General features: G+C 39.1%; 1 protein-coding gene across 2 annotated transcripts; it reads right to left on the reverse strand.

Annotated features, from left to right (window-relative positions):
* Positions 1-604: 604 nt before the first annotated feature.
* inpp5kb (inositol polyphosphate-5-phosphatase Kb) lies at positions 605-12,938 on the reverse strand. Of its 2 annotated transcripts, XM_067608135.1 has the most exons (13): positions 11,829-12,938; positions 10,010-10,061; positions 6,779-6,883; positions 6,515-6,623; positions 5,890-6,006; positions 5,238-5,413; positions 5,040-5,151; positions 4,849-4,958; positions 2,934-3,150; positions 2,661-2,798; positions 2,487-2,570; positions 2,273-2,377; positions 605-2,006 (listed from the first exon to the last, which is right to left on the reverse strand). In XM_067608135.1, the coding sequence occupies exons 2-13, from the start codon at positions 10,051-10,053 to the stop codon at positions 1,938-1,940; spliced, it is 1,386 nt and encodes a 461-aa protein (XP_067464236.1). In that variant the 5' UTR covers positions 10,054-10,061; positions 11,829-12,938; the 3' UTR covers positions 605-1,937. The 2 variants fall into 2 exon arrangements, with proteins under 2 accessions (XP_067464236.1, XP_067464235.1); XM_067608134.1 differs by lacking the exons at positions 10,010-10,061; positions 11,829-12,938 and adding an exon at positions 7,420-8,231.
* Positions 12,939-13,533: the final 595 nt, after the last annotated feature.

A 13,533-nucleotide genomic window follows, 5' to 3' on the forward strand; every position in this document is an offset into this window, starting at 1 on the left:
TCACTTCCCATATGAACATTTTTTGTGTTGCATGTCCACTTTTTTTTTCTAGTCACTACACCATCCATCCTTTTTTCCTGAAGCTTTTCCCAAAGTGTTTCCAAGTTCAGCATAATAGATGGTGAGATAAAATGGTTAATATCTTGTGAGTGGATGACTGGTCGTGATAGATTAATTTGTTTCCCATAAGTGACCAGATGACTTCTTATCCGTGTTCTCAACACTTCTGAATACAAGTTACCTCTGCAATTAGTAAATAGATTGAAAGTGAAAGAGAAAACAACCAAACTGTTTCATTTAATTAGAGGTTACTCTGAAAACCATATACTAACCTCAAATCACAGCTGTCATTAGTGAAACATTTGTTATTTGTTCAATTGCTTGTGTTGTTTAGTAGCAATGAAAGCTATAATATGACTTTTGTTTATTGTAATGTAAAATGCTCAGTTACAGGCTGCAGGCCTGAACTATAAAGAATTTCACTTTCTTAGTGATTATTATCACCATCATTAAGCTTAGAGGTGAAAACATGTTGTATTATTTCATGAGTACAATAACAAAGTAATATATCTTATATAATATGTCAACAAACTTTCACAGTCAGTTGCTCATTCTCAGTTTTAATTTGGCCTCAAACATGTTTGTGGTTTCAACACATTTTAATCAGACAGAAGTCCTGCTTGAACAAAAGAAGTCACTGGGATCACAGATGAACCTGAAAGGCATTTCCAGCACTTTCTGTACTTCAAATATTTAATTACCACAAAAACACACACATCTCAATACACATCCTACATGCTGATTGGGTTCTATTGCAGTATTCACGCTATCAATCAGTCAATGAAATGTACACATTTTAAGTATAACATGCACACACAGCAATTTTTTTTTCTTTGACAACAATCATCAGGTTTACATTGGAATAGAAGAGGCATCCCGTATAACGCTAATGTTGAGGGCCTACAGGTAAGAAGTTAAAGGACCAGTGTCTAAGATTTAGTGGCCTCTAGTGGTGATGTTGCAGATTGCAACAAACTGAATATAAATTCTACACACTGCACCTTTTAAGAGATAAATAATTACTTCAAATCTTTATATCCATCCATATAAATTCAAAATATAATCTTATTGTGATTCTATTCACTGCCGTAGAGGCTCTCATGATACATGTTAGACTTACATTATCACATATACATTACATACTTATTTATAAAGCAAAACACTTCAGAGTAGAGGTCCACATCGACATCCACATCTAACATTAAATGTTCTTATATTTAAAGTTGTTCTTGTATCTTTATCATTCCACTCTCAGGGACATGGGTACAATAATTGGTATAAACAATCCATAGGAATAAGGTTCAAAACTTGATTATTAGATGCATCTCTCTGTATTAAGACAGTACAGATGAAGTAAAGCAGCGTGCATCAACATACTATGTCCTCTTTGATTGGCAAATCTTTTTCATACTTATCGTACAACCATCTGCACTGGCACTAATGTAGACCAAATCAAAAAATAAAAATCTATTTTCAAAAACTATTTAACCCAGGAGCATATTGACCTGCAGTTGTCATGTCCACTCTTTTTGCACTTGTTTTTTTAAAGCACCTGCGTAGTTTGGCTTTTTTTTCCCTCTATTTGCTTTCACATCACTCTGACTGACTTAAAAGGCCTGCAGATAAGCTGGTCGGCTACTCATTACAGCGTAGAGAAACTGTTCTATAAAGAGTGAATCTGACATAAAGTGAACTCCTTGAAGGAAAACTTGGAAACAACAAATTGAGGTTTCCAGTCCATGTGATGCCACTATTGTCCCGACTGAGTCAACTCATGCAGTAGATGATGGATCGGCTCTTGGGTCATTTTACAGTCTGAATGAATTCTATGTGAATTTGAAAGTAGGACAAGAGGTGGCACTGGAGTGTATGTGAGCTTATTTGTTGAGCCCGTTGACTCTGTCGGGAACGAGGCCTTCCATGACAGCACGCTTTGACTCCAGGATCTGCAAGATTGAAACAAAGACCCACATTGCTTTGCATGAGGAGTTTTAGGGAAATAATCTAATTTGTTGCTCATGACAGTTCAGTAAATGTCTGATCATGACAGTCAAATGTAACCAGAGAATCAAGATTATAATATAAGTATTTAATTATTTAGGTCATGTCCTATATAGTAGTTGTGTTAACAGTGATTCAACAGTCATCATATCCCCACAAAATTATGTTAAATATAATATGTAAACTACAGATTCAATGGAGGTGCACTCACCTGGAAGCTAGCGCTGATGCCGATGATGCTTTGCATGTTTGTACTGTAGTAACCCAAAACATACTGTCCACCTAGCAGAGGGATCCCATCCTTATCCACAGATATCTGGATCCAACACACATACACATACATATAAATGAAGCATGCGTTCATATAGCATCTGTAATTTAAAATAGTTTCCAAACATGAAACAAATACCTAACTTGCACTTTACCTGTATGACTTCATTTGTCTCTGGCAGCTCGTTCTCTCTAACCCAAACAAAGCTTTCATAGTCGGATGCACTCTTAAATCCCACCTGCAGGACAACAACCCAATGAGTTCAAATCTGTCTTGTATTTTATTGTTTTACCTTTGTTTTTTCTGCCCTCTACGTCTATCACAGTACCTTGTACAAGCCAATCCAGTCCCATGTAGAGGACATGAAGTCCTCTTGGACAGTGTAGGTAAGAAGTGCATCCTGATCAGCGCTCCATACACCCAGAGGAGACACGTGCACCAGTGGTGTGTCAAAGCACTTCCTCAGCTGTGAGAAAGACATTAGAAAGAAAAAAACCCACTTGTATTATTGGGAGGAAAGATGCACACTTATATTTGTTGATTAACACCTGAGAAGTACAACATAGAAAGTCCTAGAGTCTGGCAGCGACTCTGCTCTCACCTCCACACTGAAGGTACCAATGACGGGCTTGTGGTCACTGACTCCGTAGCTCATGTCACTGGTGTATTTATCCTGGCTGACAAGGATTGGGTACTCATCATCCTGTCCATCATCAGTAGAAGTTGATGCCTTCTCATCATCATCTTCTAATGGCAGGATTTTGGGTTTGATACGCCAGAGGATCCGATCTGTCCAGGCCGGCTTCCTCTTCTTACCACTGAGCAAAGAAAAAACAAGTGTTGGTATCTTCTTAAGAATTGAGTAGAACGCTCTGTTTCTAATGCTTACCTTTTATGCCACATTTCTTTGCGTTTCTCATGTAAACATATTGGAAACGATGCAGTTAACGAACACAAACCACACACACGCACACAGGCAAATGCAGTTCTATACCTACAGTGAGGCATGCTGTGGAGAAATGATGCATGTCAGGGACACACAGTGCTCACAGGTGTGGACAATATCATTTGACATGGTATTACAGCTTATGTATATGCACATTCACTACATATACATTATGCTAGAACAAACAATGGGGCACTGGGTGCAGGAGGGAGTTGTCTCAGGTGTAATGAATCTAATGAGTCACTAATGTAGGTGTTAGGTTTGACCCTCAGCTGACTTTTGATGACCACATAAGACTATGCGAAATCTCTTTCTATCATCTCAAAAACATCTCTAAACTCTGCCCCTCTATAACCCTGTCAGATGCAGAGAAACTTGTCCATGCCTTTATCTCCTCAAGACTGGACTACTGCAATGCGCTCTTCACAGGTATCCCTGGCAGCAGCATCCAGAAGCTCCAGTATATTCAGAACAACGCTGCCAGGATCCTGATGAGAGTGCGAAAACACAAACATACAACACCAATTGTGTTTTCATTGCATTGGCTCCCTGTCGATTTCAGGATTGACTACAAAGTCCTGCTACTCACACCTGCACCCTCAGATCTGCCAACAGTGTGCTCCTCTGGGCCCCCAGTATTAATCTCCGCACCATGGGGGATCGAGCCTTTTGCTCTGCTGCACCACACTCATGGAACAGCCTTCCTAACCATTTGAGGGCAGCACAGACCCTAAAAACCTTTCTATTCAGATAGACTTTTTTCATCTTATCTCTTATTACTATTTTCTTTATGTTGTGTGTTCTATGTTATTAATACTTTTTCAGTATGAATGAAAAGTGTTATTATTTTATTATTATTAATGAATTTGCACATCATGTGTGCAATTCATCCCTGATATTATGTTAACTAAACCCCTCTGTGTCTTGTCAGTTACATCAGTGTCTCCAGTTATTTTGTCATTGTAGGTTATATGTACAGGATATAACTCCATAAGTGTCCCTCACTTATTTCTAAAGGCCATATCTATGGAGACACCCACCTTGGCGGGTCTAGCTCCCTGTACCAGGCCCCCAACCAGACAGAGAGCAGCCCCCAGGTGAGGGAGGTGAGGAGGAAGAGGAGGGTGGTGCTGCAGCGTTGCAGGGGTCGGGGTCTGTACATGGTTAGGGGCAACGCCACAATGCTCTTTCTGAGAGAGACATATATATGGCACTAGTGTCAGGAATAGATAGGACTCACAGAAAGAGCTGCTCCCAACTTCAGTTCCCTGTTTGTCTGCCAGATGATGTTTAGAGTGTCTAAAGGGTTACGTGTGTTGTTTCAACTAAAGATGTGGTGGCAGAAGCTTTGGGGAAAAGGATAGATTGTGCGGTGACTATAGAAATAAGGGAATGTGGGGCATGCAACACAAAAAACATAGAATGCATCTTACTTAAAACCCAACCATGTCTTCGGATTGCTGTGCAAATGGAAACAAGAGCACAGATGAAGTGTTTCATGTTTGGGAAATGAGTTGAGTCTCTAAATCTGAAAGTGTAATATATTTGTTTTTTTGTGTGCGTGTGTTACCTGGTATCATAGGTGTCAGAGTTACGGTCAAACTTGTAGGTGGGTTTAAAATTTAATGGCCCTTCCTCAAATTCCTGCAGGAAAGGTTCCTTCTTCTTCATCATGATGAGCTGCAGGAATAATATCAAATATATTAGCAAATGTGCGTGAAATTATGTGTGTGTATGCATGTGCTTGTTTGGACACATCACCTGGTCTTTGTCCCACAGCAAATTCAGGCGTCCACTGTTGATGGACGAGCGCAGGAAATGCAAACCATGGTCCGCGATACGGAAGTTCAAGTCGCCAAAACAGAACACCACCCTGTGAGAGAGGGGCGGAGGCTCAGTGCATATATTTCACACTGCATATGAGTGTGTGTGTGTGTGCATGTATGTAGGTTTACTGACTTGTGGTCGCGGACTTGTGGGGTGTCAGAGATGTCAAAGTCTTGTGCCTCCAGGATGTACTCAAACTCATCAACGCGCTGCAGAGCGTAGTTCATGTGAGCTGCTAGGTGGCAGTTGAGGAAGCACACCATGTGGCCGTAGAAGGAAAAACGCACTGACACTCCTCCTTTATTCCCCTGACACAGATAAACATAATGTGAAATAAAATATGATGGTGGATGTCCAAATACTCACACAGCTGGTGTGTGTGAGTCATGTTGTTTCAAGAACAATGAATGCAAACTCCTCATAAGTAAAAATACAGATTAATTTTACTGCAAAAACCTTGAAAACATTTTTAGCTATAATCAACCCCTTTTTACCAAGGTGAAAAAAGATTGGTCATTATTCAAAAAGATTATTTTTTTCTGTAACTCAGATTATGTGTCATGCCATTTGTCTTTTTTACCCCAGTGCACCTCTTTACTAGTTTTAACACTGAGTGTTCTTTGTTTGGGATCACTCTGTCAAAGCTGTTGCACATTCCACTAAACAAACACAAAAGGCCTTTCATAACATGTTACCATCTGATGCCAATGGGATTCCTGGTGTGCAGAGTTTTATCGTGCTGTCTTTAAGGTTCTAACCAGTGTTCCCATTATAATTTTCCTACCCAGTAGCCGAAGATGCCGGTGCGAGTGTAGGTGGTCTGGATGTTTCGGATGTAGGGAAGGTGAATTTGTTTGGCAAAAACCAACAGCAGCAAACCCTGCATCCTCACGGAGGTGACCTAGACACAGATGGAGAGAGATTTTATTTTTTTGATTTGATTTGTTAAGGTTTTATTTTATTTTTAATAAAAATATTTTCCTTTTAATTATATTTCAATTTATATATATGTAATATTATATAGTTATCTTGTATTATACCAGAAGGTGTAAATATACAGTTAAAAGAAAAATATATTGCATTAAAGATACAACCAAATGAAAAGAAATATCTCAAAATGTAAGTGAACAGTGTTAAAAAGAGGATTTTTAAGAAAAGTAGCTCCATGGTTTTATATCATTTTCTTTTTCTTTAGAGCCTTCTGGACACTATGATTTAATACCAGCTGTTTTCACATCCACATACCCACATATATACAGCGGCAGTCAAAAGTTTGGACATACTTTCTTGTTCAAGGGAATGGCAAGGTGTGTCCAACCTTTTGACTGGTACTGTATACAGTATATAACTTGTATTTATTCCCGTACACATTGTACTATTTCCCACGTGCTCTGTTTTTTGTCTCTCACCTTGACGAATCCTCTGGGTGCCAGTGTGTCCATGAAGACATGGCTCCAGGAGTCCTCTGCTAACAGGTCTGAGATGAACCTCACCGGGGTAGCATTCACCTCCTGCAGGCTGACACACACCAACACAAATCAATAACAAACAGCACTCTTACATCTCTGCTTTGTTCCAATTTTACATACTGTTTATACCCTCTTTTCTCACCAAATCAATTTATCACTTAGTCCAATTTGTAATTTCACTCTCTATATTTTTTTATTTCTCACCCAATCACATAGATGTCTGTGGGGGGCTGGACATCTAGTTGCAGCAAAGCGGTGACGTCTTCAGGAGGCTCTGCTGTGGCCACATTCCAGGTCACTATGTGCAGCCTGTCAGTGTGTTTAGTAAAGACAAGTGTTAAAGAACTAAAGTGAGACGATATTGACACTATTAGTTATATTTGTCCTTAAGTTTGAATTACGCTAGACTCTGAATTATTGTATTCCCTTTTTATAATAATATAATATAAAACATTGGCATTGAAATTTTAATTATACTTACATATAATGCAACTATACTAATACTAAAAATAATAATACTGGAAAAGACATTTTAATCTTAGTCAATTTCAAGCCACTTTATTTCTTTGTCTTATAATCCATAATACGGTATCCACCAGCTTGTTTTTGTCTGCAGAAATTTGAAGAAAAAAAAAAAAAGAAGTAAAAATTCAAAACATGCTAATAACATTTACGTTTTCAATGTCCACATTTTTAAAAAATCTTATAGGATTAAATGGGAACCAGAAGAATTGAAGAAAGAAGTGTCAAACTGTAAAGAAACTCTGAAGGCAAGAAAGTAAAATAAGTTTGAGTTCTTGATAAATGAGTATTTGTGTGTATATATTTGCATGTGTGTATTCAACCTGAATGCATCTGTGGGAACGTAGCGTCCACAGAGCTGGAACGCCTCATCCAGTGTGCGGGACACTTCTTCATTGGCTTCATCATCAGAGCTCATGTCCTCTATGCACGTGAGCAGCTGAGACAGACGCTGGCGGAGGAGCATCTTGGACCTCGAGCTCTGAGATGCCGAGCTGCTCATGCTGTCTGAGCGCTGGCGTGGACTGTCTGTAAAGGGGTCCATCTTTGGAGCTTAGACTAAAAAAAAGGTCTTTCTGACGTCTGTGAACTTCTTTACCTGTATGTCCTAAAGGTCAAGAAGGTTGTATATGCATAACAATATTACTCAAATCAAAAGTCCAGCAAGGACAAACAAGCAAAATCCAGTGGAAGAAATGATCTCCTCAGACTTTGGTTGGTTCTGTTGCAGCCATTTGATGCGAGAGGCCTCCTCTCTGCTCAAGCCAGTGGAAGTAACAAGAAGTGATTACTTGTCAGTCAAATCTCTCCACATGTGCTTCAGGCAGCTTCTGTTTTAGTTCCTCCAAACTGGCCTGGATGATAAACCCAAAAGCCTGGGTTGAAGTGCGTCTGCGCTGGTGTAGTCCTCTCTGTGGCAGAGACCTGTGTAGTCATGCATCGATGGAGCAACGACTGACAAAGCAGTGGGGTCGACTCAGGAATGTGGGCAAGAATGAGTCAGATTTGAAGTGTAATCGCAGGCAGGAGACAGGCATGTGAATGTGTGTGTGTTTTTCTGTGAGTGTGTGCAGTTACAGAGAGTAGCAGAGGAGGTGTAGAGGCTGATCCCCCCATCATTGTGAGTATTGTTGCAAGACTTGGGTAACCCTTCAGATCCCTAAGAGGTTTACTACCAGCGTGTTCTCTCTATCAGCAGAGTTCACTGAACAATGCGTGTAACCCTGCAATTACAGTCGTGCATTAGTGAGGGGACAACAGCGCACAATAGCATTAGCTTCTTTCGGCCTCAATCCATTCTCTCCTCATATAGGTGAAAGGTTATCTTTGTAAATCCAGAGAGAAGTCGGGGGGGTTAAATGCAGTTTTGTAAGCTCTGACATAGACGTTTTAGCTATTCTTTTTTTTTAATAGTGAAAGCTCAAATAATTCGTTTTAACAAGTGTTGCAGCACAGTTAATAGTGGACAATTACATAATGGATTTGGAAGTGCACAAGACATGAAGCAATCAGCCACTCTGACGCATTTTGCCTAATATTTAAGTGGTTCAAAACAGTTCAAAACCATTAATGCAGCTGAGTCATAGTTTCAGCTTTAGATGAGAAGTTTAGTTACACAAGTAGCCAGCACTGGAAAATGCTAAATTAGAAACAGTAGAAACAATAGAATAAATTGTCTCTTGACACTTTTATAATATCAACATTTCTACAAACATAGCATATTAACATTTCTATCAATTGAATAATGATGTTTTATGGTGTGACAACGCTGTGGTTAAGGTCTGGTTAGGTTTAGGCACAAAGACCACTTGGTTAGGGTTAGGGAAAGATCATGGTTTGGGTTAAAATAAAATAAAAAATAAAATAAAAACGGCTGCAAATGTCTTGATGTCTCACTAAAAACACCCGCTTTTGTCAGTTGAAACGGGAAGTGGGCATTGGTTTTGAGGTGGTCTCGAACCGTGCTCTGCTGATTTCCAACTTACTGCCAGGAAACTTCCTAACCATCCACCGACCCCTCCTCCTCCTAATAGGAAAGTCAGCTCATATAGATCACATGTGAACTACGTCAGTTTAGAAATGTTGAGATGATACATATTTTGGAAATGTTGATATGCTACGTTTTGTAGAAATGTTGATATGAATGGTTTTGTTGAGATGTTAATATGCTACGTATTACACGTGTTGAAATGTATATATTCAATGTTTCTGTGGTTTGCAGAAATGTACAGTGCCAACATTTTATTCTGGTGACCAGGCTGCACTTTTACAGACTTGCTTCTATAATTTAGAGAACCTGAATTTTAATGTTATAGTAAACAAATTCCGATGTGTATGGAATAAATACACATAAATATTTTCTTCAGCAAATTTATGGCACTGCATTTTTTGAGAAAACTGTGGGTGACGTTATAAAGAATGAGGGATGGAAATGGGCCAATTAAACTAAACAGCCAAACAGAAGAAAATGCCCCTTACAAAATAAAAAAAAGCTAATCTTAGTTGCCCCAGTTCGCCCTGCCACTTCATGTCACAGTGTCACATGCAGAGACTTAGGGCACATTCTTTAGCAAGAAGAAGTGTTAAGTGGATAACCGAGGGGGTTCGCTGGTCCAGTAAGAAATGATGAATGGGAGACTATTTAAGTTTTATCACATAGCCTTGCAAAGACTCAGACCAACAACCTCAAAGCTACTTATGAAGGTTGGGCAATTCAAACGCTGAACAGGAGGGTTATACTCTCTTTTTCTGGACTCTTTCTGTGTCTCTGCATACACCTTTTTCTGCCTGTAGTCTGTGATTTTTCTCACAGTTACTTCCATCACCAATTTCTCTCTCTTGTTCCTTCTTACTCTTGCAAAACCAGAAGACAAAGAGGACGAGAAAGAGGTCTGTAAGGGATACTGATCTTACCTGCACTTGTCTCTGCCACCACCTCGAAATCTTCCAGTGCTCATATTCTCCCCTGCGGACACACACAAACATACACACCCCTGAACAAAGTGTAAACAAAGAGGAAACACACATACCAAGCACAGGTGCTTGCATCTACAGCCAGTTTACCGAGAGCACAGACCTAGAGCCCAGTAAAACAGACAAAGCCAAACCTGACAGGGATGCCTGAAAGTCATTTCTGAAATGGCTTTGTAATCATGTCTAATCACGGTTAGCTTCATCCACGTTAAAGTGACAGTGCCCTGAAGGTCACAGATAAAAACAGAAACAAGACCATTTTTAAAACATGATCAAAAGGCTCCTGATGTATTAAAGTCATTTAATTCTTGTGCACACTCACAAAGTGAATATCTTGTAGTGAGGTAATTTAGTCAACAAAATGAAAGTCTTATGAATATATACAAATATACAACACATTTCAGACTTGAACATTCCTCATGTTTGTACAAAAGGAGCATGCGGTTGGCCCTTCTTTGAAACAAAGGCAGAAAAGCAGTATTTTGAGGCCTTGTCATTTATTGGGACATTGTGTTGATTTAATTGATATTTTGGCCACTTGGGGGCAGCACAACAAGCTAACAAACTCATTGACATACTATCACCTAATTAAGTTATTATGGCTAACATCCTGTTAGCAAGCAGTTCCTTATTTACACGTTCAACAGACTTGGAGCAACATTAGCATTCATTTGGAGTCGTGTTTCTGACCACCAGAACAATATAAGTAAATCATTCACTCAACTTTTTGCTCTGTTTTGGTCTTCACCATATCCTGAGGGAAAGATGTGACTCTTTAGTTGCTAATTGCTCCACTATAGTCACCAGCTAGTTGCTAACTTTATCTGTCTGCCTTTTGGTGTAGGATATGTAGCATACAGAGGGTTTATCAGGGCTTTTTAGCTGAAAACAGCTGTCTGTCAGTGTGAAAGGAGTCACTATGTGTGACTCCTTTCACATTACATGTGGTCATTTGATCCAGTGATGATATAAAAGTATTGATTAGTGTAGCTTTAACCAATTTTTTCTAAACCTGACCTGTCCTAACCTTTGTATTGAAACATCCTGGAATAAATGACTGACCTTAAGAGGACCAATTTTTTTGGCCCTGTGCAGGTAGGTGAGTCTCCACAATGTGACTGTGTGATAGATTTTTCTCCCCACAATAAAACTAAAACAAATCCACACACACACAGCCACACACAGGCTAATTAAGAGGCTGGATTTGTATGGTTTAATACCACAGAGGCATTTGAGAGTGGAGGGGTTGTAGAAGCGGAATATTGAATAAACAAAACTAACAACTCTTAAAATGTCCCTACTAGAATTTTTCTAAAACCAGTCTCACAAAATGTTTTAAGATTTTCAAAATAATACAAAGGCCCAGCCATTGTAATCAGATTTAACCTATTAACTTAAATATTTATTGGCCTTTCCTTAGATACCCCAGTGCTAAACACTGAATTCTTCCGCCTTGTAGGACCTGTGTTTGTGTTGAGAACCTCACCTCCCCAAAAAGTCAGGAACAAAGAAACCACTTTACACACTGACACTACTGTGTGTTTTTAGACATGTTTAACTTCATGTTAATTGACAATGTCATGACTGCTAATATTACTTGTGACAGTAAATGCAGCATATGTACTGTCAGACAGTTTAATCTAAAAGGTGTGTAACTTCAAGTTTTAGTGTATTAATTTGAAATCTTTGCCTTTCTCTACTTTTTCTTTTTAAAGTACCTGCTGTAAACACAAACACCTCTATCTATTCAGTACAGTACCTGTCTCCGTGTGTCTTTCTTGTGGTGTCTGGAAAAAGCTGCAGACCCCTTGTGCACAGATGATGGAGATCTTCAAAGGGGAGTTGAGAGACTGGGTCTGCTTTCCTGCGGTGAGTCCCGTTGTTTGACTGTTTGTTCTCTTTTGGGTTCCCTCACTTTGTTCTCAGCTGTTCGCCTTTTGGGTGCAATGTCCCGCACACAACCTGCTCTGGACTTTAAGCATAACATCGGATCAAGCTATTATCCCAGGTTGGTTAACAACCCAGTGAGAAAGTATTATCTTATTTATGAATGGACATGTCTGTTTATTGAATGTCACCATGACGCATGGTATTTGTAGCACTAAAGCCCTCTTTGTACGTTCATAAATAATCCTTCACTTTCTTAACAGTATGGAATGTATAGATGCCATTTCAATTTAAATACAGTGAAACCTGTAATTTGTCCTATAGAGCTGACTCTGGGCAGTGCCAGGGTGGGGGAGGAGTGGGACTGAGTTTTTTTTTTTTTTTTAAACTCTGGTGGTAGTGAAGTGACATATGGCAGTTGCATGTGATTTATTGTCTTTAGATTTCTGTATCTGGAGTTTGATAGGCAATAATTCAAAATTAATAGCAGCTGCTAAGAGCTCACTGTTAATTACTCATTAAGTAAATTTAGAATCAATAGATCATGAGTATAGATCAAACTCAATAGTGATCCCAGCCTTTCACCTTTTCCTCATGCTACCACTCTGATCAGTCTGTCAGTCACCTTATTTATAGATGGAATAGTTCAACAGTTTGGGAAATGCTTATTTGCTTTCTTACAGAGAGTTGAGAATAGATCAACACCACTCTCACATGTCTGTGAAATATAAGACTACAGCCAGGAGAAAGCTACCTTAGCTTAGCGTAATGACGAGAGGCAGGGGGAAACAGCTAGCGTGCCCCTGTCCAGACGGACAACACCTCTAAAGGTCACTAATTAACACATTTTACATTGTTTGTTTAATCCATTCAAATAAGAAATCACTGCTCATGACTAGCACACAACAGCACATTGTAAAACCACAACTTGCCATTTTTACACTTCAGTTTTTGTAAAGATTAAATGTAAAGATATCATTTATTAATTAAAACACTTGTAGGGAAATTTTTTAACCTTTGAACAGAGCCAGGCTAGATGTTTTCCCCGTTTCAAGTCTTTATGCTAAGCTAAGCTAACCAGCTGTTGGTGGTTGCTTCATGATTACCACACAGATATGAGAGTGATATATCAATCTTCTCATCTAACTCTCAGCAACAAAGTGAATAAGCATATTTCTCCAAATGTTGAAAGATTTCTTTAAAGGAAAATTCCAGTATTTTTCAACCTGGATCCTATTTTCCATTCATTTTGGGCCTAAGAGACTAATGGGGACAAAAATTCGCTGTGTTTACCTTTGTTGTCAGACACTTATAATAACATTCTGAGCCTGTCAGTGGCAAAAACAAGCACTTTTGGTGGCGATACTTTGACAGGCGCAATTGCAATTTTTTATTGCAGCTGGCTGAAGCGCTCTCATTCTATACTGGACCAATTACAAAAATTTTTGTTTCCATTGGACAAAAGTATGTCCACTAAAAGTGCTTGTTTTTGCTACTGACTGGCTCAGATTGTTATTATAAGTGTTTGACAATGAAAGTAAACACAGGAAATTTGTGTCCCCATTAGTCACTTAGAC

This window comes from Thunnus thynnus, chromosome 13 (assembly GCF_963924715.1).
Source record: "Thunnus thynnus chromosome 13, fThuThy2.1, whole genome shotgun sequence".
In the NCBI taxonomy this organism is placed as follows: Eukaryota; Metazoa; Chordata; class Actinopteri; order Scombriformes; family Scombridae; genus Thunnus; species Thunnus thynnus.